This window comes from Mustela lutreola, chromosome 2 (genome assembly GCF_030435805.1).
Source record: "Mustela lutreola isolate mMusLut2 chromosome 2, mMusLut2.pri, whole genome shotgun sequence".
Classification (NCBI taxonomy): domain Eukaryota; kingdom Metazoa; phylum Chordata; class Mammalia; order Carnivora; family Mustelidae; genus Mustela; species Mustela lutreola.
The window spans coordinates 221949283-221975776 of record NC_081291.1 but is presented as its reverse complement, the minus strand read 5'-3'; the positions used below and the strand labels follow the sequence as shown (position 1 = coordinate 221975776).

At 53.7% G+C, this 26494-nt stretch overlaps 1 protein-coding gene across 4 annotated transcripts in view; it reads right to left on the bottom strand.

The window, feature by feature from the left end:
• The window catches only part of UBASH3A (ubiquitin associated and SH3 domain containing A), a 45234-nt gene extending 19468 nt beyond the window's left edge, over positions 1-25766 (bottom strand). For 3 of the 4 annotated variants that reach the window (XM_059164800.1, XM_059164799.1, XM_059164802.1), the window contains exons 1-7: positions 25625-25766; positions 23569-23622; positions 21051-21237; positions 18155-18353; positions 14724-14893; positions 13925-14133; positions 4330-4456 (exon numbers count right to left, since the gene is read on the bottom strand). In XM_059164800.1, the coding sequence (XP_059020783.1) occupies positions 4330-4456; positions 13925-14133; positions 14724-14893; positions 18155-18353; positions 21051-21237; positions 23569-23622; positions 25625-25737 (1059 nt within the window). In that variant the 5' untranslated portion in view covers positions 25738-25766. Of the gene's footprint in view, positions 1-4329; positions 4457-13924; positions 14134-14723; positions 14894-18154; positions 18354-19610; positions 19722-21050; positions 21238-23568; positions 23623-25624 lie in introns of those variants that run through there. The other variant, XM_059164801.1, reaches the window with a different exon arrangement.
• Between the last annotated feature and the right edge of the window lie 728 nt (positions 25767-26494).

Sequence of the window (26494 nt, the reverse complement as noted above, 5' to 3'; positions counted from 1 at the left end):
GAAGGAAAGACACATGCATTTTTACATCTGCATTCTTAGACTTTCTCAGTGGGCACCTCTCCCTGCCATCCCACGGTAGCCGAGAAAATGGACCTCTTTCTTCCTGCCTCAGTGGCTACAGCCCATTTCACCAAAATCATTGCAATGAAAGAAGGTTAGGAATTGCAGGTAGAAATCTCTTCAATTTTTAGCAACTTTTTATTTCCTGGGCATTATAACACTACCAAGGAGATGAAAAGCAGTAGGAACAGCCCATACCATACAGAGCACGTCCACTTTCCTACCTTTCCATGTCTTCCAAGTCCTTACTCCTGTCCTAGTCCTTCTGGGCAGCTGTAACAGGACGCCACAGCCTGGGGGCTCATAACCAACAGACATCTCTTTCTAACAGTTCTGAAGCCTGGAAATCTGAGATCAGGGTGCCTACATGCTTGGGCGAGGGCCCTCTTCTGGGCCAACTTCTTGTTGGGGCCTCACAGGGTAGAAGGGGCAAGGGAGTCCGTGGGGTCCCTTTCAGAAGGGCACTAACCCCATCATGGAGGTTCCACCCTCCTGACCAACCCACCTCTCCGAGTCCCCCCCTCCTAATGCTAGTACATTGGTGCTTGGGATTTCAACATGAATTTTGGGGGGGGACACAAACACTCAGACCAGAGCATCCCTCCATAGTTACTTCTTAGGACATTTTTTATATCCACACATTATCATATAATAGATATTACATATTTTCTTTCTATATAGATACTATTGTTAGTGTCCTGGGGGCCCAGCATACTGGCAACATGCCTGTCAGAACTTGGGAGTCACAGACTCCCCAGTAAGGGACCTTCGGCTCTCACGGGTACCAAGGGACAAACATGGAAAGACGAGTCATAGAAGAGGTTGGGATACAGAACTGACAGTATGTGCCATGGGAGGTGGGCTGGGGGGACTTCAGGTTGGACATGGAACTTGGTCATCCCTGGAGCCCAGGTCACTAAGACGGACAGGCCAAGGTCACCGGCATGGATGGGTTCCGGTAACCAGGGATGGCTGGACCAACCTCATCAGGGACGGCTGGAAGGGGCATCTGGGTAGGAAGCAGCTCTAGCTGCCGGTCTGCTCGCCCCTGCCCAGCTCCTTCTCCCTAAGTAGAGCCTTCGCTCCCTCTCCCTGTCTTTGGCCTCTACAGCTCTTTGAGGCTGGGCTTAGCGTGAAAGTGAAGAGCTGGTACTTTGTGTGTTTTTGCTACTGGGCGGCGTAAGGAAGGAAGGTGGTAAGACGTGGCCTTCCTCAGCGTGGAGTCCCTCGTGAGCCCCAGCCCCGCTCTGACTCCCCTAAAATCTAGAGGGGAAAATGCAGATACGTTGACTCCCAGGTCCCTGTGGGGGCAGCAAGACCTCCGGACTCAGCCAGTGCTCCTGACCATTCCCTTTCGGGTTTGATTCTGCTCACAGGGAGGAGCCAGGAGGGCCCTGAGCTCGTTGGCAGGTGGGACCTGAAGTGGGACCATGTGTTGGGAAGCAGCGGGGAAATGCTGAGAAGGAGGTGGGCACCAAGGTCGCCCGCCTCCCAGGGTTTGTTGGGCCAGCATCCCAGGTAGCTCCTGCCAGACCCTCCCGTCTCTTGAGGAGTCCACAGCCCTCTAGGCGATGTAGACGGTCTGACTGCACTCGGATGTGTGCACGAAAATATGTGTGAGCCTGTGGAAACTTCCAAATCTCCACGTGCAGATTCTTGGTGCCTTGGGGCCAGTTCTCCGCAATGGACACAGGATCAAGGCAAAGGAAAGATTATGACGGTGTCTTCCTACAGTGTGCAGCTCGGCGGTGCTGGGGACAAATGCCCCTTGACGGACAGAGCCCCCAAGGGAAGTTTGCCTCATTGTCTTGCAGTCGTGAAGGGCGGCTGATGCCTATGGGCGCCAGGTTGCCTTTCCCCAGGGGAATGAATTTTACCATAGCTTAGCCCCTGCCCCTGTCAAGGGCTGACCTGCAGGCAGATTGCAGGACACACGTGGGCTCCCAGCTTGAATCTGCTTCCTTACGATTTCCATTGTCAGTACTGATGCATCGGGTGGAGGTTCTGAACTTAGAGCATTCTCTTCTGCAAGGAGCTGAGAGCATTTGAACTTTGAAATGCAGAGCTTTGAGATAGGACTATTGAGATAAAAGGCAAGGTCCTCGGGGACTGGAAAAGCCTCACTCCTGGGGCCTCGGGGACACCAGGACCGCATTGCCTCTTTAAATGTGAGAGGTCCCAGGGCTCCTGTAGCAAAGCATCACCACCTGGGACTTCAAGCAAAAGCCATGCAGTCATGGAGTTTGGAGGCTAGGATTCCAAAATCATGGTGTCAGCAGGGCCGCTGCCTCTGAGCTTTGAGGGAGGGATCCTTCCTGTCTCTCTCCGCTCCTGAGGCCCCAGCAGTCCTTGACCTTGGCTGAGACACTCCAGCCTGCCCCGACACTCACGGGGCCTCCTCCTCTGTGTGTCCGTGGTCTCTCCTCTTCCGGGTGGATCAGACACCGTGCTTGTCTCTCCTAGGGGCAGCTGTGATTGGATTTAGGGCACATGGGGTATTCCCCATCAAGACCTTTAGCTCAGCCTTTGGGCAAAGATGCTTCTCCCTCATAAGGGAACACTCACAAGTTCCAGGAACCGGGGCCTCCTATTTTGGGGGGCCAGTTTTCAGCCCACTAGTGTCTGCGTATTGAAGCTGGTACCACAATCTTTTTTTCCTCTACGTGGAAGGGTGAGCTCAGACCAGGCGAGAAGGGCCGGCCTCCGGGAGGATCTGTGAGGTTTTCACCCATTTAAAGTTGCAGTGAGTTCGGATGTAGGCCGAGCTATGAGCTGACCCTTCCATCGCAGCTTCCCGTCCTCCATCTGGAAAGGGGGGCATGGCCTCAGGGAACCCCATCCCAGTCCGTGCCTGCTCTCCTGCACCCCACTAAGGGGCCCAGTCCGGCCTCTGCTGTGCCTTCCAGAGTCTGGGCAGTCTGGGCCGGGAAGCCCTGTTTTTGTTTGTCTCTGGCTTCTGCCTGGCAGCCGCTCGGCCTGGGGTGTTCCCTCCAACTGAAGACCTGTCTGACGGGGACGCTCTGTGGCCTTCCTGGGGTCAGCGTCTGGTGCTCAGCCCTTGTCTGGACCCAGCACACCCCAGCCTGGAGGGCGGATGGCTTCTTGGGGAAGGAGGGTGAGTTTTGGATTTAGGGCGATTGGATCATGAGTTCTGATTAGGGTGCTCAGTAGGTCATTCTGTGATTCACCCAATGAGACTTGCAAGCCAGGCCCTGAGCCAGGGGCCGAGGACACAGGGATGAGCCAGACATCGTGGCCCTGCCCTCTGCGGAGGGACAGACTCTCAGCACCGAGGGCCTGGCCTGCGGTGGGTACCTGGCCCCATGTGATCCTCCCAAACAACAAAGTTCCGGGATGCTTAGGTGCCTGATTATCCCCTGCAAGCTTCCTACCCTCCATGGGTCTCAGTCTTCAGTCCGTGAAATGGGGACTAACATCTCCCATGCAGTTGGAGGCGGCTGCGCTGAAATCCTCATGTGCTGTGGGGGCACGGGACCCAGGGCGTGGAGGGACCCCTTCGGAAACGACGTGGTCAGAGAGGCATCTCCCCTGAGGTGGGAAGGGGTCACGGGCTAGTTGCAGGAGTTGCCCTGCCCCCCTGGGGGTTCCTGCGTGAGGAGCCGGAAGGCCAGGCTGCCCACCACCCAGATGGCGCCAGGGACACCATGTCACTTGTTTGCTTTGGGGGAGGGGCTGTCTGCTTCATGGAGGCCCTGCAGGTAGCCTTTCCTCCTGGACATGCCCCACACAGGTGGCAGGGCTCATGTGTCCCTGCTGTGCCCCAGAGCCTGGCCATGTGGCTGCCTGCCTTCCGAGTTACCAAGGACCAGCCCCATTTTCTCCCCCAGTACTGACTTGAAAGACCCCCATCTTTGGTGCCCTGGGGCAGGTGACTTCTTCAGGGCCACACAGCGTGCTGATGAAACAATTGGCATAAGAGTCTGGGATTCTGGGCAGGGCTGTGTCCCCACATCTTCCCTGTCCCTTGTTCTGGCGCCATGACCCACTGAGTTATAGACATGTGCTGTGTGTTCCTGCGACATCCAGAAGCTGCCTTCAGGAGCTCACAACCTGGCTCACGGTATGGGGGCGTCCACGCCTCTGCCCGGGGTGGATGGAGCAGCACGGCCAATGTCTCTGCACTACAGGGCAGAGTGTGTTGCAGAGACACCCAGGTCTGTAGCTGTACCGAGGGCCCAAGACTACCATGGAGTTAATAGAAAGTGTGGCTTCCCTTTGCTCATCTTATAAAACAGAGAATTCTGTCACCTGTAAAGCTTGGATGCTGCTGATGTCCCTTGATGTCTGTGAAGGGTGGGGTTCCCCGTTTCGCCGGCTGCTGGCCTCACCATCCTTTCTGGACATCAGGTCCATGGCCAGGCTGAAGGTGTAAGTCCTGCGGGAGAAGAAACAAGTATGCTCTTGCCATGAAGACATGGGTAGGCAGCTGTCTGCATCTGGTCATGCATGTGCGTGGGGACGTGCATGACAGGATGGGCAGGGAAGGTCAAGCATGAAACACAACCGGGTGTTCAAAGAGCCCAGGGCGCAGCACATAACAAATCCCGAGTAAATCCCCTTGTGGGCTGAACTGCATCCCCTCGACATTTACAGTCCTGATCCCCCTCATCTCAGAGTGTGACTCTATTGGAAACAGGGTTTTTAAAGAAGTAAATAAGGTAAAATGAGGCCAGGTAGGGTAGCCCAATTCTATTTTATAAGAGGAGACAAGGAAGTATGGAGAAACACCAAGGATGCTGGCCCAGAGGAAAGAACATGAAGAGGCATCAGAAAGGTGGCCGTCTATATGCCAAGGATAGAGGCCTCTGGAGACCAGCCCTTCCCACACCCTGACCTTGGACTTGCAGCCTGCGACCATGAGAGGAGAGATGTCTGTTGTTTAAGCCCCCAGGCTGGCGGATGTGGCACGTGGCCCAGGCAAACCAGGGCACATATCTACATAGATTCACCTTCTAAAATAGCAAAGGTGTGAAGATAGGTGTGGCAGGGACACAGGAATGGGAAACACATAGGAAAGGAGTGGGTGATTTAGGAGGATGGTGGGTAAAACAGGGCCTGAGAAGTTGTGGGTGATGAGGAAATTGCCACTTGTCCAAGGAACCAAGAAAGATGCCATGAGGTGGGCACACATTTAGGGGACTTGGGGGGATGGAGGGAGAAGATGACAGCTAAGCAGAGTCACGTGAACTCCGGGAGGGGCATCGAGTGTGTCTGGAAGGAATGGGGGAAGGGCCAGAAGAGGAGAGTGAACGGTCACTTACATCCTCTAAGAATAAGCAAATGGCCAAGTTCCCCAGGGGAAACTCATTTTATAAAAGGGAAGACATCTTTATAAATTCTATTTTAAAATAATCTACAATCAACACCCAAAACACAAATAATCCAATGAAAAATGGGCAGAAGACATGAACAGACATTTCTTCAAAGAAGATATCCAGATGGCCAACAGACACATGAAAAGATGTTCAACATCACTCATCATCAGGGGAATGCAAATCCAAACTACAATGAGATACCGCCTCACACTTGTCAAGATGGCTAAAATCAAACACAAGAAACAAGTGTTGATGAGGGTGTAGAGAAAGGGGAACCCTTGTGCACTGTCGGTGGGAATGCAAATTGCTGTAGCCAGTCTGGAGAACAGTATGGAGGCTCCTCAAGAAGTTAAAAATTAAACTACCCTACCATCCAGCAATTATACTACTAAATATTTAACCAAAGGATACAAAAATTCTGATTCAAAGGGCCCATGCACCCTGATGGTTATAGCAGAAGTATTTACAGTAGCCAAGATATGGAAACAACCCAAGTGTCCATCAGCTGATGAATGGATAAAGAAGATGTGGTATTTATACACAGTGGAATATTACTCAGTCATAAAAAAGAACAAAATTTTGCCATTTCCAATGACATGGGTGGAGCTACAGAGTATTATTCTGAATGAAATAATCATTTGGAGAAAGACAAATACCGTATAATCTCAGTCATGTGTGGAATTTAAGAAACAAAACAAAGAAACAAGAGGAAAAGAAAGACAGAGACAGAGAGAAACCAAGAAACAAACTCTTAACTACAGAGAAGAAACCCATGGTCACCAAAGGGGAAGTGGGTAAGAGGATGGGTTAAGTGGGGGATGGGGATTAAAGAGTACAGTTACCATGTTAAAAAATACATAAAAAACTTAAAATCTACATCAGAACAGACAAAAAGAGCAGTAATTAGAAAGGGAAACAAAAAAGGGTTTATGTTTCCATTTGTTTTTAAGATAAGCATGTGTTTGTTTGCTGGTGGGAATGATGAGAGAGAGTCTTGGGAATGGTAGGTGGTGCTGGCGTGGTGCCCTAGCAGGGCCTGGGATGCCCAGAGGGATGTAGTGTGGGCCACGGTGGCTTGGCACCCCTGGGCAGGAGCTCAGACTGCATAGCACAGTCTGATGGGGGAGAAAGGCATGTGGGCCTAAGCTGCATGTGGGCGGCCTGGTGGCCAGAGCTGGTGGATATTCTTCTGACTGTTCACCTGCCACAGTGGCCAGAAGTGGAGAATCCAGTAGGTGGCCTCTTGGTGAAGTGAAAACTTCAGAGACAAATCTGCTGGAGGACAGAAGTGCCCGGCCACAGCTGACATGGCTACAGAGGAACTGCGGGGGGAGGTAACGGGCTCACGCGCACCGGGGTGGTTGGGAAGGATGCACTGCTCTCCCTCCTGTGTTCTGAAGAGCATGGTCTCCTCTTGATCTTCCAACTAGAGTCTGCTGCATGGTTTTCTACACCCAGAAGCCTTACATTCTAAGCACTTAATAGTCACTATTAAACATCGATTGCCAGGTGTCTGACGAAGACTCCTTCTGCTGCTCCCATGCTTTCAGTGCTCTCCTCAGTCCAGAAATCAGAAGCAAATTCACTTGAAGTGCCTTTTACTTTATATGATTTTCTGTTTCCATTTAATTCTTGGCTTGGAGTTCTGCGTGTGAGGGGAGACCACATAAAATACCATTCATTTTATACCCATTTCTCTTTCTGATGCTCCAGCAGCTGTGAACAGGCCCGGTCTCTGCTCTGGTACATGTTCTGCTCCATGGATCTGCTTTTCCTCCTTCCCTCAAACCAGGACTCAATCCTCAGTTTATAACAGGTTTTTAATATGTGTGAAGTAACTATCTCTTCTCATCATGTTTATTTTTCAACATTTTCTCAGTTCTTCTTCCATTTATTTTGCCAGATATGCTTTTCAACCATTCAGGGAAGTTCCAGAAAATGATCCTGTTGAGATTATTCCTGGAATTTCATTAAATCTGAAGATACAGTGAATCCAGGAGGAAGTGATACATTCCCAATTCGTCTTCCTCAACCATGAATGTGGTGTGAGTCTACATCTTCCCTCCGTGTGGGAATGTTAGTGTTTCTCCCATAGATACTTCTATATCTTGGATTCTCCTGAACCACTGCTAGTCCCGATGCGTCCATGCTGAAACCTGACCAGGGCCAGCGTCCATGCTGAGACCTGACCAGGGCCAGAGCCTGGGGTTCCTCAGGAGTGTTTGCCCCGCACCCCAGCCTCTGGCCACCAGCCTTCCACTGCCACCTCCACCTCTACCACTGCCACCTCCACCTCCACCACCACCACCTCATGCCCCAGACCATTCGTGCCCATGTGGTGAATTTGGTGAACGCATTCTCTAACTGTCTGCAGGTTATACCTTCTCTAGTCAGGTTGTCGCCTTCCCCCATGTTGTGCTGGAAACTCCCCATACCGAGATCTAGCTCACGTGGATTTCCTTTGCTCACATACTCTCAGCGTCCGAGGCCAGGTCCCGAGAGCTGCAGGGCTCTGGGAACTCTGGCGTTCACGTCCAAACCATTGACATCTCCCTCCTCCTGGAGCAGAGCCCCATTTACAGTCTCCTGTTGTCGAAGGAAACGTCGGTGGGTTTCCTCTTCCTGAGGATGAGGCGGGTGGCTACCCTGCTCAAGCCTCGCTGTGCACACAACAGAGCCTCCTTATCTATAAATAGCATCTGTGAAAACTACAGTTGGAGAGAAAACCAAATTGTTTTTTTGCTTGTCTTTCAAATGAAATAAAATCAAGATTACAATGAGAGGAGAAAGGAAAGAACTTAACATTTAACTATTTTTCATTTTTTCTCAGGAGAACAACTTAAGGGTCCACTTACAACACAGAGTAGATGGATTCAAATTCTCCCTGGCTTTTAGAAGGGGTGTAGCTACCGTCTATGGGGTTTTACAGACCACATCCCTGGATTCCTAGGCAAACATAAGATGGCAACAGAGACCGGCCGGCTGATCCAGTAGACATCTATTGTCTCCATTCGAGTTCAAGTTCCGAGATCCAGGCTTGGACAGGGCTGGCTCCTCTGGAGGTCCCTCTAATGGGTGGTGTGTGGACACCATCCTCTCCCTGGGTGCTCATGTGGTTTCCCTCTGTGCGTGTCTGTGAGCTGATCTCCTATCATCAGGACATGGGTCAGACTGCCTGGGGGCCCCTCTAGTGACCTCATTCTTCCTTAATCCCCTCCATAGAGACCCCATCTCTACAGTCACATTCTGGGGTGCTGGCGACCAGGACTTCAACACAGGAATCTGTGGCAGATCGAATATTCAGCCTCTGACAGCATCTTTTTACAACTGAGTTACTCACCACCAACTCACTCTGTGGTTTTGGAAATTACTAGATGGGTGTGGCTTCAGTGTTGAAAGTCTTCTCAGCTTGGCCAGAAGACAGACTGTTCTCTAAGCCGTAACACACATGGCCTCTCCACTCTTTGTTCTAGATCATGCTACATGTGTTCTTCTATGTGGAGCATTGAAAGCCACTAAGATTCATGAAGACACGCCCCCCCCCTCCCCGTACACTGCTGGTCACCTTTCATCTTCTTCAAGGTCACGGACAGATTTTGGGGTATGATTTTGTCATGTAGTGAATCCAAAGTCTCCCAGAACCATTGCAAAAAGGCTGAAGTTGAGTTGGAGGTGGGCTGATGGTCGACGGAGGTCACAGCACCCGAGCGGAACAGCACGGCTACAAGCTCAGAGATGTCCCCTCTGGTCTTCCACACCTGGGATGGCTGTGATCATTTCGTGGAAACCGTGTCCCTTTCTGCATCAGGTGTGGGAAGGCGGTCCCTGTCGGGAGCCGGTACAGGAGGCCTACTCTAAGAGCCGTAAGGGACTGAATATGATTGGCTGTTCATTTAGGTCCACTCTCGCGGGAGGTGCATGAGCACTGCATTGTGATTGGGTAACACTGCCTGTATAAAAACGCATGCGCCGAGGGTAAAGGGGAAGAAAGAAAAAAGCGATTAAAGAAGGTTCGCCGCTACGTGAGTCTCCGAGTCGTTCTTGCGGGCCGAGAGCAACAAGTGGTGCTGAGACCCGGGAATCTCATCGTGAGAGACGCACGGAGTCGGCGACGATCAGGTAAAGAGTGCACCTATTTCTGTCTAGTGACAGGGAAAGTTCCTCAAGTCGAGGACGAGCGTAGAAAGCTTTCCGGGATGGGAAACGAGATGGCTGCAAAGTTCCTAGGATAAGGACGAGAGTAAAGCTTTCCGGGATGGGAAACGAGATGGCCGCATATAAAGTGCTGGGGCCGCTTTCTGATATCCTTAAAGCAATTGGTACTCCTTTAAAAAATAAAACAGCTCATTTGTTTTTGAGAGAAGTGGGACAAATGGTTCCCTGGTTTTTGGAAAGGAGCAGAGGAGGGAAATCGCCCAAAAGCCAAAAGGTGAGCAAGATGCAAAAGGAGCTTGCAAAAAAGGAGGAAAAGCTAAAGAAGGCTATGGCGCAGCTCAAAATGCAGGGGGAAGTTATGGCGCAGCTGAAATTAAAAGTGGAAGAAGGAGCTATGGCGCAGTTACAAACAGAGACGGAAGTGGTAGATAACTTAGATCCTGTGCCCACGCGCCCAGCCCCAACAGCGCCACCTTAGGAGGGGCCTCCTCCGTATAAACCTTGCTGCGCCAAGGCCTGCTATTGTGCGAGCTACACCGCACGAGTGGCTGCCATAGTAGCCTCTCAGGAGTTTGGGTGGGAACAGGATTCTCATTCAGTCCTAAAATCCCCACTTACTCTAACTCCACCTTTTTTGGCTATAATTATACCTACCAAGACCCGGCGCAAGGCACGTCAGCTCACCTTCTAGATAGGTGGCTGCTCTGCAACGCTGCACAGGCATGTACAGGCTTGGAAAGCCTTCACTTTATTAATGGTCTACATGGCGTAACTGTACGTACAACTATCACGTAGGCTCTCGATTTGAAACAAATGTTACTTGCAATTGCACCTCAGCTAAGCACATAAGTTACTCACCAATGCCCGTCTGTGTTAGAGCTCCCTTTCTCTTCATAGTTTTTAATGCTTCTACTATTAACAAGTCATCTAGTCTCTCTTGTGAGTCCCAGAATTGTCTGCTATCAGAATGTTGGAACGCCACGGTGGGAGACTCGGCAGTAATAGCCAAGATACCGACATACATCCCTATGCCGGTGCAAGTGAACTCCGATAACTTGCCTGTGTTGCTACGGCATAAAAGAGATTTTGGGATAACAGTGGCCATCATTGTGGCTATTGCAGCATCTGCTGCTGCTGCTACTGCTGCTGCAGTAGCGTTGACAACCTCAGTACAGACAGCAGCTGCACTCAACAACGTCACAGGAATGGTCGCTGAAGCATTGGCTACACAAGAACAAATTAACGGACATTTGCATGCTGGGATCCTTATTGTAAATCAAAGAGTTGATCTAGTACAGGAACAAATAGATGTCTTAGAATCTATAATCTCAACAGGATGTATACATAATATGGCGGGACTTTGTGTTACTCCCATAGCTTACAATAACTTGTCAGTAGCGGCCAATCGGTCTTGACAATTGGGAAGAATTCTTAATGGTACCTGGAACCGTCAATTTCAAAATTTAACTAGGCAATTACGAGCTCAAATTATATCCATAAATTCTACCAAAGTAACTATTGCACCTGTTAGTGAGTGGAAAAAATGTTACAGCAATCTGTTTCGTTCCTCAAACAGTGGGCCGGACTTGGTGCCATGGCTGTTCTCTTAATCACAGCTAACGTACTAATGTTACGTTGGGTGTGTGGCTGTGTCCGTCGCAATCAACGACAATAACACCTCATGGTTCAAGCCATGATGGCTCTTGAAGCTGGTACCTCCCCCCATATATGGCTAAGTATGCTAGATCGGTAGTCAAAGACGGGTAAGACTGATCCCACACCATAGCAACCTAAGACAGGGGCTCTTCGACCAGGGAGAGTACCCGATGACGGGTAAGCATGTGTGCTGAGGATTGGCAACCTAAGACAGGCACGATCTCAGCCATTATAAATAAATAAAAAAGGGGGAGATGTCGGGAGCCAGTACAGGAGGCCTACTCTAAGAGCCGTAAGGGACTGAATATGATTGGCTGTTCATTTAGGTCCACTCTCGCGGGAGGTGCATGAGCACTGCATTGTGATTGGGTAACACTGCCTGTATAAAAACGCATGCGCCGAGGGTAGAGGGAGAAGAAGAAAAAAGCGATTAAAGAAGAAGGTTCACCGCTACGGGAGTCTCCGAGTCGTTCTTGTGGGCCGAGAGCGACAGGTCCCCACCCGGCCTGCATGATGTGTGCAACCCCAGCCCTGGATTGTCTGACTTCTCCTGTTTATTCTCTTTGACCTGATGTCCTCACAGTCTTTTCCTTAAATTTGAAATGAGGTGAATCTATATTTTGAATAAGTAATGAATATATAAGGCTCAAATATTGACAAATCATGGACCGCAGAGAACAGTCTCCTTTCCAAGTCTTCTTCCACTCCCGGACCCTGCCCCCGCCTCCCCGGGCACACTGTTGGAAGTTTCCAGAGATGCTCCTTTCCAGGGAACTTTAAGGGACAGGCATGCATATAAATACACATCACACACATACACGTACAGTCGATTGTGTTCCAGTTCCCCCTTCCCTCCAATAGTCCTGTGCTCACCATGGTGTTCTGTAACCTGTCTTGGATTTTTTCATATCAGCACATAAATTACTTCCTCGTGACTGTTTTTAAACACGGGCGAGTACCCCGTTGTATGGATGTATCCTCACTTATTTCCCAAATACATCATTTCATAATTTCTTCATCTCTTTTACAGACCTTTTAGGTCATGGTGGGAAGCGTACACACACCCTTCCCTGGCCATCCAATCAATCCCTAAGCTGCTTGCTGCTAAGCAAGTCCTTAAAGTCCCAGCCAGTGATTATGTTAATCCCAAGGTTATCTCCTGTGGCCTGACTTACCCAGTTGGAAGGTCTTTCAAACAGGCTTAGGGCTTCCCTGACCTCCGAGTTTCCAAGTAGCTGGTGTGTCTGCATCTGCTCTCCTGTCTGCCTGGGGAGTCCCTCCCGACTGTCACGCGGAGACAAGCTCTTCTACCATCATGGTTCCTCCCACTGGGTCCCTCCCTCCCTCCCCTCTTGTCCCCACTGTCACACACGCACTTCCTTGTAGTAAATCCTCGAATGGATGCATATACACGTGGTGTGTAACATACACATGTCTCACCATATAAGTAACATGACATGAACGGAAACTAGTGTATTACAAAGAAATCATTTTTGTATATTAACTATAAAATAGTATATATTTTAGAAATGTATTCATATTATATATGTATCTATATGTATTAAATATGTACAATAATATATATAAATTTGTACATATATAATATATATATATAAATTACTATTCTGCTGTTCTGCCTCTCTGAGTAAACCTTAACTGGCCCTGAGTCTGGTATCGGGCATGGGGTGTTGCTGGGACAAATCCCTAAAACATGGGAGCCATTCTGGGACTGAGCAGCGGGTGGAGGTGGGGAGAATTTTGAGACGCTCGATACAGGAACTGGCTTGGACAGACTGTTGGAGGTAACATGGGTGCTGGGGAGAATACGCTGCAGGGAGTCGGAGGAAGCGGGAGCCTTACCATATAGTGGGGAGAACTTTAGTGAGAATGTGGGCGGAAAGCAGAACCTTTCAGCAGTGAGGCTGGGCGTGGGGCTAGGAATGTTTCCAAGCACAGCGCTAAAGGCATGGCCTGTTTTCCTCTTGTTGCTCATAGTAACACACGTGAGAAAATGGAACAAAAGGAACCAGGACCTGGTGGTTCTGAGCACACTCAGCCTCTCCAGACGACGCTAAAAAGCTCAAGTGAAGCGATTCTCCAGCTGAACTTGAAGAAGCGAGCCACCAGGAGCCCTGTGGCTTCTGGGAAACGAGTTCTGCCTACATCACGGGAAGGGGAGGGCCCTGAGCTTAGATGAGACCCCAGCCCCGGCCCAGACCTGACTGCAGCCTTGTGAGACCCGGAGCTAAGCCATGCCCAGACTCCTGATGCATGAAAACTAGGAGAAAACGAACGTGTGTTGCTTTAGCTGGGAAGTGCACAGTCATCTGCCAGAGACTGACGGAAAACCAGCCACGCATCTTAGCACTTTACAGCCGACACATCGAGCAGAACGATAAATAAAGCCAAGTTTAGGATCTCTGTGATCTCTTATGTCCATAATAAGGAGGTGACTTTTATAGTCATTTGGGGATTATGATCTCAGAAGCCAAATAGAGTAATTCATGTTTTCCAAACATGACCTGCAGAAAACCGTGAATCGGCCAAAATAGTAACTGTTTACCTGCAGGGATAATGTTGCCAGCTTGGAGAAGGCAATTTTTACCAGAGATGGAATGTTCCAGAAGCATACAGATATGGCAGCCCGTGTTTTGGGAGGGACGGTCTCCGACACTAACCCGGAGAGAGACGTTGGGGCTGCCGCAGGCAGCACTTACCTGTGCTTAACCCAGGTGTCTGACTCGCCGGCTGGCTCCGTGTAGTTCTCAGGCAGGAAGCCCTGGCAGCCCGTCCGCTGGGAGATCCCAATCACCCAGCCCTCGCTGGCCTCCTCCTGCTGCGTGGGGTCCACGAAGATGTAGTCGCCGGGGCTTAGCGTCAGCTCATCCACGTTCTGAGGTTTGTACTGGAAGAGGGCCCTGAGGGTCTGCAAAAGACCAAGGGCTTTCCCGTCAGGAACTGGAAGGCACACCAAGGCTTTCGATGACAGATCAAACCTATACTAGAAGGTGGCACAGAATTCTTGGGTAGGTTCGGACATGCATTCTGGTGTCTGTCTGTCTGTCTATCATCTCTCTGTCTCATATCACTATCTACTGATCTCTAATAGGAAAGAGCCCAGAGCATAATTCGACTTTCACATCTGCCTTCCTCGGCAGGATTACTTGTAGCTTCTCACCCAACAGAGAACACGCTGGATTCACTCACGCTAATTCCCTGGGTCTGAGCCGGAGCACTGCCTCTCTCCGTGTCAGCCACTCAACTTGGGGTCTTGCAATGATATAAAAGAATGCAAGTTCTACATTGCACAAAAGGGGACATGTTTAAGAAAAAAAAAAAAAGGAAGACAAAAACAATGGATGGTTTCCCTTTTCCTGAAATCCCTCCAGAGGAGGGCTCCTGGGGGTCAGTGTTCTGCTGGCTTCACCGGCCACTTGTTCCACAGAGGATCTAGCCCGAGAGGACTGGCCGACTGAGGCTGCTCTGGCCGAGGCCCCCAGGCCGGGGTTCGCTCACCTGGTAGTGCACAAAGCGCATATCTCGGGAGTAGAGCGCGGCGGTCCACTGGCAGCTGTGACCTGGGTGGATGGCTCTGGCCAGCTCCTCCAGCGTCCTCTGGTGGTGGGGGTAGAACTTGTGGGCCAAGGTCAGATGCAGCTGCTTGGTGCAAGGCTTCACAGTGCAGTCTGGGAGGTCAGGCAAACACAAGGGTGGTGAGCGCTTTAACCCACACCGTGGCACTGCCTTTCCACGGTGCCACGCACCCACGCGGGCCAAGCACCCAGGACTGCTGGTGCAAAGCCTTTCCGCATGATGCCTCCTGCCTCTGCCCACTCCCTCCCCCGGCACAGGGGCTTTCTTGGTAAGGCAAGGACCACCCCCCCACCTCATGTGCCATCTGCTCAGTTCAGCTTACAGAGGGCATGGCTGGGGACTGCGGATCTGACAAGGGGCAGGGAAGGGGTAGAGATATGGGTTGGGGGGTGTTTGGAGCCTGGGGATTTGCCGGCTCGTTGCCCAAACAGTTGACCAAAGCAGACACAGAGAACAGCGTCTCCTTCATTCCCCACGATGGGCATCTTACGCAGCGGCCTGGCCGGACAGGCTGGTGCTGCAGCTCAGCGGGGTTTGGTTCTGCTGTGGAATCTCAGCAAGAAAACATCACAGGCCACTCAGCTGTGTCGAACGTGGCAGGATCGCTACAGCTTCCGTCCCTTTGGCGAAGCAAGAAGCCCTCGGAGTAGCCAGCCCTGGGTCATTTTGGGGGCCCCAGCTCCTCCCCGCGACCCGAGGGCCCTGATGTCGCCCAGGATCTGCTTTTAGCCGTGCCACAAAGGACTTTACGTTCCAGGGAGGCAGAGACCAAGGGAGCACGCAGACTTGGAATCGGGTAGATGGATGGTGGGTGACCCTGGGAGCATCCTGGCCCGACTCAGCTTTCGTTCTGACAGCGACAGTTTGGGGACAGGGACCACCCCCGGCTGGGGCTGCCCTGAAACCAGTCTCTTCATGCCCGTCTCTGGGAGTCTTTTAGTAAATACTGGTCCCCTGGAGCCCCTTTCCTGGGCAACCCACACCAGCAGACAGGCTCTGATCTCCCCTGGAAAATGTCACGGCTGTTGCCATCGCTTCCTGGACCCAGACCCGGTGGCCCCGCCGATGCCTCCCACCCCCTACATGAGCCTTTAGCGGCAAATGAGAAACCGTTGGGGAGAGAAGCCAAGATTGAGGTCGTGGGTGGGTGGTGGGGAAATTCGTCCCTGAGGTGTTTCAGCACCACGGGGAGGATGGCCTTGCCACGTGAGTCACGTGGCCTGGGAGAGACCCACGCTTGTCCTCCGAGTGATCCGTGAACCACGCATGACTTCCGAATGGGGCCCTGTCTGGTCTGCTCTCTGCAGGCCCTGCCTGTGGGGGCATTTCGCCGGCGACGGCGCGGTGGCAGGGAGAACACACTTGCCTTCGAGGGAGGCAGGACACGCTGGAGGGGACGGTGGCTCCCCACCCCGCGGGGTCCAGCCCAGGGCACAGGTGTGGAGGGCCTGGGCAAGAGATGGGGCCATTGCAGCCACTCCGTGGGAGCGCAGGGCGGGTCAGCAGGAGCCCAGGTGGGCCGAGCGAGACAGGGCTGGACCCACGTTCCAGCTCTGACCCCTGCTTAGGGGACATGGTCCCCTGGGCCTGTTTTCACAAATGGCCGCGGGCTGCGGGGTTTGAACCAACAGAAACATGTTCTTTCACACGCTGGAGGCCAGAAGTCCGAAACCCAGGGGTGGGCAGCCCCGCCTTCCTTCTGAAGGCTCTGGGCAGGGTTCCTCCTGCCGCGTCGGGTTCCCAGGGCTCCTGGAGCTCCTTGGCTTGTGGCCGCGTCCTCACATCTCTGCCTCCCTCGCCCACGGCCTCCTCCCGCGTCTCTGGGTGTCCTGTCCTCTCTTAGAGGGACACCAGTCACTGAATGGGGGGCCTACCTGAGTCTAGTCTGGCCTCTTCTTAACTAATGACATCTGCAGAGACCCCGTTGCCCAATAAAATCCTTCTCTATGGTTCTGGGGGGAGGGGAACTTTAGGGTCCCTTTCACTCCATGACAGTGACCTTGGGCAGGCTACTCTTCATAGGCCTCCGTCTCTTCACTTTTAAAATGGGGCCCATGAGACCTCTGTTGGGGGGGGTGCGAGGCATCAAGAGAGGTGGTGGTGGGGCACCTGGGTGGCTCAGTGGGTTAAAACCTCTGCCTTCGGCTCAGGTCATGATCCCAGGGTCCTGGGATCCAGCCCCGCATCGGGCTCTCTGCTTAACAGGGAGCCTGCTTCCTCCTCTCTCTCTACCTGCCTCTCTGCCTACTTGTGATCTCTGTCTGTCAAATAAATAAATAAAAATAAAATCTTAAAAAAAAAAAAAAAAGAGAGGTGCTGTGCCCGCTCCGTGGCCAGGGGCCGATAGGACACGAGGAGACCACGTTGTCCTTTGCAAGCAAGGAGATTAAAGAGCCACCGCTCGACTCTTGCCTATATAAAGGACGCAGATCTGCAAAGACGCAGGCTAAGCCGATTATCACCCAGGAAGTAGGACCCCAGAGGCCAGAGGCCAGCCTCCTAGCGGAAAGCCGGGGTTCAGTGACCTCCCGATGTGGCCAGATCCCTGACCAGGCACATCTGAGATCGGGGCCGCTGGACGCCTGCAGAGGGCAGTGCGGGGTCTCCCTGCCAGGGTCCCTGGAGTCACAGCCCTGCGTGCCTTCCCCATGCCAGGACGGATGGGGAAGGGCCACAGGAACGGGCTTGATGCTGGAAGGGTCAGAGCCCTCACCAATTTGCAGGGAAGGAAGAGCGGGTCGTGCAGCTGATGAGGCTCAGGAAGGCCCGGCGCCGACCAGAGACCCGGGAGGAAGTCCAGAGTCCCTCCCACCGACCCCAGCTGGAGCCCATCTCCAGACCAGCGCAGGTGCTGGGGGGAAGGGAGATTTGCAGACGCTCAGAGGGAGTCCAGACGATCCTTCCCCAAGAGGCCAACCAGAGAAGAGTGTGCTCCTTCCTAAGACATCAACAAAACCCAGCTAGGACTTGGTTTTAGACACAGCACTGACCCCAGGAGGGGATCTGCCCAAGGTGGGCCTAGGGCTGGGGAGCCCCCCTCCCCCAACATGGGCCTGTAATCCACGGCCTTCACGTGGCCACGCAACATCCCCTCCTGGGACCATTTCCCCGGGCAGCTGGAACGTGCCAAGTGCTCCGAGAAACCACATCGATGCAAACAAAGGTATTCCCAGTTAGAGAAGAAAGGGACTGCGGGTCCTCGGGGTCTGCTCTCTGAAGTAATTAAGGAGCAGCCCGCACCCCGCCCCGCGCAGCCAACCCACCGTACCCCAGGAGCAAGCCTGGCCCCAGACACAGAGCGGTCACTCCCTATTAACTGTGCCCTTCCTGTGCAACTGGCCAGGACCGCCTACCTGCCAAGACAGAGGCTTCTGTGGCGAACGTTAGGGCGAGTTCCCGGATGATGTCTGCGGGGCCGTCGTTCACGAAGAAGCCCAGATAGCTGACGGAAGAGTGCAGGACCAGAGGGAGCACCGCGGGGAAGGAACCCAGGATCCTGTCCCCAGCTCTCTTCAGAGCCTCATACAGACACTCGACCTTGTGGTCTTCGCACTGAGGGAGAGGAGACAGAGTGTGTTTTCTCGCCTCTTGTTAGAAGGTCAACTATGAACTTGGTTAAGAAAAATCGTGCACCCCACCGAGCCTATTTCTGGGGGCGATGCTGGGCTCAGGTCTCTCGCCACGTTACGGACTGGGGTTATGGATTTGTTCTATCACCTGGTCCTCAGTTTCTTAGAGATGCGGGTAAAATTCCTTTCGGAATGGAATATCTTAAGTGTCTGGGTTGGAAGCCCGTTGTCACCGTCGCTACCTCCCGTCCCTCCATGTCATGTCAACTCAACCCACAGCTGTGGTCAGCTTGCATCATGCGGCTTCTGGAGGTTTCCCGTAGACTCCGAGGCAGCCGTGCTCATGCACTGCCCAGAGCTCACAGTGAGGAGGATGGTGGCCAAAGTCCCTGGCATGTGGCCACCATCCCACAGTGACCAAGCCAGTCACTGCCCCTGATGTGGTTTCCTTGGAAGTGGGCCAAGCCCCCAGGCCCCCTGCCGGCCCGCTGTCCTTCTCGGAGCCGCCCGGTCCCCCTCCCCTCTCCTTCCTGTCCCTTTCTTCTTTGCCATTCACAGGTGTTTCTCCCAAATAAACCTCTTGCCCTTCTAATTCCACCTTGGGGTCTGCTTCTTGGGGGGCCGTGACTAACACAGGCTCCGACCCAGTCTCCCCACTGCCCCCCGTTCCCTGCACAACTTCTGCCTGACCATGTGGCCTAATGCCATGCCTCGCTCCGCCCCGAGGCAGCAGGTGCTCCCCTGTGGCCTGCAGAGGGCTGTCTACACTGCTCAGCCTGCCTGCCAGGGCCGTGGACACCGTTGGCGCCCTCGGTGCTCTTCCCCACTCACACCCTCTCGCCCTCCTGGTTCCGGGGCTCAGCGCTGCCCAAGCCACTTCCTGGGCTTGAAGACCTTCCTCCGTGGGGAAGAGCCACGTGGCCACACGGGACCATGGTGAAACCACGGCGAAACCCAGACCCTTCCCCCGCCGGCCCCCTGCCCCTCCCCACAGGAAATCAGCCCGAGCTCTGCTCTTCCTCGGCAGCGGGCTCCCTCCAAATTTCTCACAGCCCCTTTCCTCCTCCGCGGACCCAACCGCATTATGGTTTCAAGATGTATTATGTGCATTAATATGCATAGAGTGTAATATGCATTTTTATGTCCCCTTCTGACCAGCACCTCACTCCGTTCATCCATCTGTCGCATCTTTGTGGCCCTTGCAGGGCCTGGGAAAGTGCGTGACCCCGCGAGGCGTAACCGTGAAGAAGTCACTGTCCGTCCCGCTTGCGTCTCTGGGTCTCCGGGAAGCCGTCTGGAAGCCCAGAGTCGTACAGGCAGAGCTGCGGCGGGACATCAGCCCGCGAGGCTGACCACTGTCCTTTCATGGCCCAGAGGGAGACCCTCGGTCCCTCGGCTGCTCTCCTGCCAGAGAAGGGGCTCAGCCAGCCCAGGTTGGGGGTCGGCAGGGCGGCTGACACAGGAGAAGGAAGGGGCATGCGTGTGTATCTAAGTCTGTGTCTCTGTGTGTCACGTAGTGCGTGTGTCTCTGAGTGTCTGTGGACATGGGCGTGCTGGGCACGCGTCCCCGGGGGTTGGGAAGAGGAGCTGGCAGGCCAGCCGGACCCCTGGCTGCCGTGATGAAGCGCGCCCGTTTCTAAGGTTACTTTTGTCACCGGCTGGACGGCCTTCCTTTCCCTGACGAGCTACCCAGGACATGCCGGGAAGGAGTCTGACTGTCACAAACGCTGTCACTGGCAAAGGAAGGGGACCTACTCACGCTGGTTTGCCCGAGACTTTCCTGGTTTTGGCTCCAGAAGTTCTGTGCCTTGGGACCCCCCTCCCCGCAGACGGGGATGGCGCACAGGCTCCCGGGGCACCTGCTGGGAAGGTCTCCTGCAGAGGCTTGTAGCCCCCTTCCCAGGCACGCTGTGGAGTTGGGGACGGGGCGTCTTCGGGTCCTGCTGGGCACCCTGAAATGGGGGAAGCTGCTGACAGCCGAGGGGGCCGGCCACGGAGTGTCCCCACGTTCGCCCCGTGGGAGGCCGCAGAGGAGGTGGCTGCCTGTCCCTCCCTGCCTCCCTCCCTGGGCTGCCTGCTTCTTCTCTTCTGAGCGGGCCCAGGTCCTCCTCACCTTCCCTGGACCCTGTGAGGCTGCCTGTTTGACTGACTTCTCGACCAGGGCTGGTCCCTGAAGCAGGGAAGAGTCCCGTGTTTGTGACCTTTGGGACGGGCCAGCAGCACCATTCTTCAGGTCACACATCTCCGAAACACCTGCTCTGAAGCACTGTGCTAGGCTCGGGGTACAAAGAGGAGGGATCTACCTTCTCTTGAGGGATTCAGTCTCGTATGGGGTGCAGGGTAGCACTAGACACATTGTCACAGCACGTAGTGCCACTAGAGACACAAACAACATGATGGTGGGTGCACAGAGGGCGGCCCCTTCTGCCTGGGGAGCAGGGCAAGACTCAACAGAGGGAGGGGCTAAGTGAGCGGGGCTTTGAGGAATGCGTAGGAGTTGCCCAGATGAGAAGAGTGAAGGGTGTTCCACACGAAGGGGCCAGCAAGTGCGACAGCTGCGGGCCACCATGGAAATAGATCACGGGCTGCCCTCAGTGACTTCCAGCAGTGCCTAGATGTCGCAGGGGGCTGCCCCCAGCGGCGTGTTAAGGGGCATTGAAGGCACGTGGGGCCGACTCACCGTGAAGAAGTCACAGAGCGTTATGTGAGGGAAGACCTCGTGGGCTCGGTTCTTCGTGCACTGACGCTTGCTCTCCCTCCAGAACTCCTGCAGCTTTTCCAGCAGGGTTCCCGTGGGGCAGAGGAAGAGGGCGTACTCCTGGGGGATGGGGTCGTCCAGAGATGGGTCGTTGCGGTGACAACGTAGCCTGCAAGAGAGCAGGGAGCTCATGCCCGCTGCCGTGACGGCGGGACGATCGCCCCACGTGGGGAGCGTGGCCACTCAGTGCCAGCCACGTCCACGCCGCACAAACTCATCGCCAGCCCCTCTCGGCGAGGCTCAGTGCGCCCAGGGCTGGTGTGGCCGCAGAGTGGCGCCAGGTCCCCTCACCCCTGGCTCTGCCCCACATTGGTCTGATTCCCGGCCAAAGACCAAGACTGAGAGAAGTTGGCCTGGTCTTCAGTCCTGGGGGCCAGAAAACTTGTAGAAAACATTCACGTAAAAGTCAACACCACCAAACCCCCCACCAAAACACAACTGGACAAAATGTAGGTGGCTATTCTATACTTTCTTTGAATGCAGACGGTTATTTTAAGGACAAGGAGAGATGATACACAACCCCAAATTCGAGTTCATTCTCACCGATACAGAAACAAGAGTTAAGACAACCACGAGGCGACGTTTCCTCATCTGCCAAATTAACACATTTTTGAAGGGAAGAAGGTTCTGCTCCACGTGTCTAAGGGGCAGTGGGTCTGTGGAACGTCTGTAAAAATCAGACCGTCAGGCCACACCCAGAGCCTTCAAAGGCCCACCCCATCTGAGCTGACAATTCTACTTCCAGAAACTTCTCCAAAGGGGAAAGCAAGTCACACGGCCCATGCGAGGTATTTCATGTTGGGATTATTCATCAGGAGTCACGGTTTTAAAGAATTTCTCGTGATGCAGAGAAAGGCCCGAGGCGCAATATTGAGTTCAGGGGGCGGGGCGTGGCCCCTGGGGGAACAGGCGCCAGGCACCCACGGGGTCGCCTTAGGAGCAAAACACCAACGGGGGCGCTCCGCCCCCTGTCCTGCGCCAATGCTTCCTTCACTGTTCACTTTTCCTTCCTTAAGTAACCAACATGGAGAGAACATGCGCGTGTGTATTTTATGATCATAAGCGACGGTTTACATTATTCTGCGGGTCGCGTTGTGTGTAGTCCGCACCGTGTTATTGTGGTTGATCCCTGTCCGGGGGCGGGCGCAGGGTCCGGTGTGTCAGGAAGACCCTTCCGAGGGCCGTGCGCGCTCGTCACGCCGGTGGTGTCTCCCTCTTCCGTTCCACTCCCGGACGCCTACGCCGGCTTCTCGGTGAACAGTTTCATTTCACAGTAATCAAGACCTTTGTTCATGCTTCTTGGGCCCTTTCTATGTTCCCAAGGCAAGGACCTGGACACGGATGTGAACCTGGACGTGGACATGGACGTGGAAGTCCACGGTGGGCGGCAACGCTGGTGCACCCCCAGACCGCAGCCAGGACAAGGAGAGACCCTCCCTTCTGCTCACCCACGTGGACCCTTGAAGCTGCCGTTCATTTTTAATGGTATCTGAAATGGCACTTCCCGGGTTAGCGAAGGTCGGCCCACTCCGGTAGAGCCTGGGGACCCCACTGTCTCCCCAAGTCTCAGTGGGACTTGCGGTCCTCTTGGCTGAGCTGCGACTTGCAGGAAGTCACCATGCCCTTGAGGCAGTCGGTTTTGTTTGAAATTCAAATTTAGAGTTAGCCCAGCCCAGAGGATCCTGGGTGTTTCCCTTTGACTGGCAAAGGGGTTACATCATTTGTCCTTGGTGTAGAATTTTTGGGGGACAAAGGGGGTTCCCAGTGAGGACATACTGGCCCCTCAGAGACCCACTGTCCGTATTTGCCATCCTGCTCTGGGAGGGCACCCAGCTAGCTGAGACCTGGTTTTTACTGCGATTTTCCAGAACAGAGCGTGAGGGGACTTCCCGCCTTGGGGCAGAATGAGAGCATCATGGCACATTGCGTGGGGGCCGGGAGCTAGAGAACACGGCACCTATTCTCCCAGAGCAGAAAGCCGAGGCCTGAAGCAGTGGGCGGCTTTCCGAGTGCGTAACTGGTTGGCGGCAGAGCCTCCTGGAACCCCGAGTTCCTCCCCCGGGCCTCACTCCCTGGCCCCTGATGCCTCAGGGGGCATCCAGACCAGCAGCAATCTCTCTCCCCATCCGAGGTGGCCGGAGACGGGGCTCTATTCCGTATTCTCCCTACTCAACAGATCACGTGGATGTCTTTCTTCTTTGATCGTCCCATTTGGGTAAACTTGGATTTTAAGGTGAAGAAAGGCTTGTTCAAATTTCAATCTCTCTCCACCGTTTGCCATTTTGAACGCTGATTCTTTTCTCCTTTTCTCTGGCTCTGGGTGGATACGCAGGGACTCCGTCCCTGGCCGCCTGGCGTGTGCGGGGCACTTCCCCGGGTCCACCCAACAGAGCTTTCAAAGCCAAGTACGCAGCAGGTCTGCGGAGACAGCCCTACTCACCAATCACATGCCTCCTCCACTGTTTTTCTTCCCGTAGCTGCCAACGCCTTCAGCCTGCAGGAGACGAGAGGAACATTCAGAGATCTGCCTTCCGTTCTTGGGGGAAGCAGGGGAGAGGCAGGGGAGGCCCTGCAGCACAGGGGACCTTTGGGGGGCCCCCATGAGGGCCAGGACGGCTGGACTTGGCAGCTGGATGCCCTGCCCGGGCCTCCGTCTCCGTGTGGCATCACTGTGGTTTCTGAAAACGCACACCTGCTCATTCCTCCCTGCTCAGGCGCTCCCGCCTTCAGTTCTGGGCACCGGCTCCAACCGTGCCGGCAATCCTGCCTCCTCGGCCAGCCCCCGCCCCCCCGCCCCGAAGCCAGGTGAACCCACTCTCGAGTCCAGAAGGTGGCCGTGAGGGGCCGCATCCCCGGCTCCTGGCTTGCACACGCACCTCCATGACAAAAGGCAGCCATGTGCTGACACACCCCAGAGAAACAGCACGGACTCCCCCAAGCTTGGCTCAGACGTCCTTCCTCCGGGGTAACTTCCCCAAACCTGCCAGGGAGGTGGACGGGGAAGCCCATGCTGTCTCCCCACTGCACGTCTGGGCACCGTGGTTCACCTCTACAGACCTGTGTCTGTTTGTCCCTCCACCAGCCCGCACAGTCCCTGAGGCCCAGTGGAGTTGCACCCATCACGGTCACCCAGGACGCACACACGCTGAATTAAGTTTCGCTGAATGGGACCAATTGGACAGGACGGACGCCGGCTCACTAAGGCAGCTCGCTCGGGAACGGAGCCCGGAAGTCTCTGGAGTCAACGAGCAAAGCAACATGGCAAGGCCCCATGCTGCTGCTGGTGGACACGGACGGCGATGACCTTGGTTTCATTTCGAGGGATTCTGAGTTTGCCTCCAGCTTCAGTAGCATAGTAAAGCATGGGCTTTAGAGGGGCCGAGAGGGGGGTCCTGCCTTCCCCAACTGCCTGTGCTCTTGGGCCTCCATGTCCCCGGCTGCACCCGAGGGAAGGTGCCCGGGTGGGGTGGCTCATGGTTCCATGGCTTATGTCAAAGATCCCTGGTTTATCATTAGTATGAAGGCGACAAGGTTCTGATTTAGGTTAGAAAAGCAAGGAGTATAGCTCCCAAGTGATTTCGGCCAATTTGCTCAGGTTTTGTTTTAATGTTTAAGGAGCCTTTGGTCCCTCCCCAATCCAAAGTTACTTACAGGTACCTTTTTTTTTTTTTTTTTTTTAGAATTTATTTATTCCTTTGGCAGAGAGACAGAGGGAGCACAAACAGGGGGAGTGGCAGAGAGAGGGAGAAGTAGGACCCCCGTGGGGCAGGGAGTCCGGTCCCAGGACCCCAGGATCATGACCTGAGCTGAACACTAGATGCGTAGTCTAGTGCCTCTTAACGGGTCTTCTGATGCATTTCCCCGTGTGGAATAAGCCTGTAAAAACTTAGTACCCCAGGCCCTTATCATAGCTCATTGCTTTTAGTGACTTCTCTCTCTGACAGGGTGGCTCTTAAGGTTGAAATGTTCCATGTGGGGACCTTCTCCTTGGGTAAGCAGCATCGAGCCAGTGCTGTTCCCTCACTTTCTAACCATCTCTTTCACTGATCAGACATTGAAGAGATTTTCCCCTGTAGATGAAGGTTGCCTTGCACGGCTTAGAAATACATCCTTGTTGGGGGTTCTCTCAAGAGCCCCCTTCAATGGAGAGTCAGAAACACTTGTAGTGTCATCTCAGAGAGGGCACGACTAGGCCCACACTCCTTCAAACCCGGAAAAATGGAGGTGTCCCAGTAATACATGACTCCCAATTTTTTTTACATTTCAGGGTCCTTTGACCTGCCAGCCAGCAGAGCTTGTCTGTAAAGATCCAGATCATGTCGTTTAGAAGAAGCAGAAAAGGGCCCTATTTTGAGACAGTATCTCGCCCTGCAAGGTGCACTCCTTGGGCAGGAAGCAAGCACTCTGAGCTCCCGGCAGTTGTGCTACAACGGGCAGAAGGGTTGGGGGCCTAGGACACACCCCCAGGGGCCTGCGGGCCCGGGGACAGTACTCACGCAGTATGTGCCGGGAAGCCCATTCCCAGGAGGGGGTCCAAGAGTGAGGCAGTGCTGCGGCCCTTGTGCTTGTTGGAGACCTTGGCGTAGAGCTGAGTCTCCGCGGCTGCCATCTCTTCCTGCCTGCGGACAGCAATGAATAGATAAAGCCAGAGAGAGTGAGACAGGCAAGGCTTCCTGAGAGTGTAAAGAAAAACCTCAAGCCCTTTTGATCTTTCTGACAATAGCTAATATCCTGTTTGCATGAGATGTTGGTTTTTCAGAATTCTCTTTGCAGGGTGCTGGGGTATGGCATCCCCCACCCCCGTTCCCACATGGGGTTTGCGTTCCAGAGCTCCAACACGCTTACCAGAAGAGCAAAAGTTGGAGAGATCGACAGGACTACATTTTGACAAGGCCGTGGAACACTTGGAGCTCTTAGGCATTGTCCCAGCATTTTGGAAAACGTTTGGACAGTTCCTCGTACAGTTCCACATATATTGGCTCTGCAACAAATCTACAAATTTAGCTATCTACCAAGGGGAGGTAAAAAGGCGGGACCGCATGAAGATTTTATGTGAACGTCCACGATGGCTTTATTCACAGTAGACCCAAACTAGAAGGAATCCAGACATCCATCCACTGCTGAATGCACCTTCGGTCCACGAGTAACACTTGTCAATAGCAACAACACACTTCTGTCTCGTGAGAGAACAGGATGAATTCCAGACAACATTGTTTTGATTTAAAGAAGCCAGATTCAAGATCATATATACTGTATGATTCTACTTAAATGAAACAGGAAACAGATAAGGGGTTGCCCAAGGCGAGGGTCTGAGAGAGTTTTGAGGTGATGGAAATGTCCTCTATCCTGATAAGGATGTACTGTAG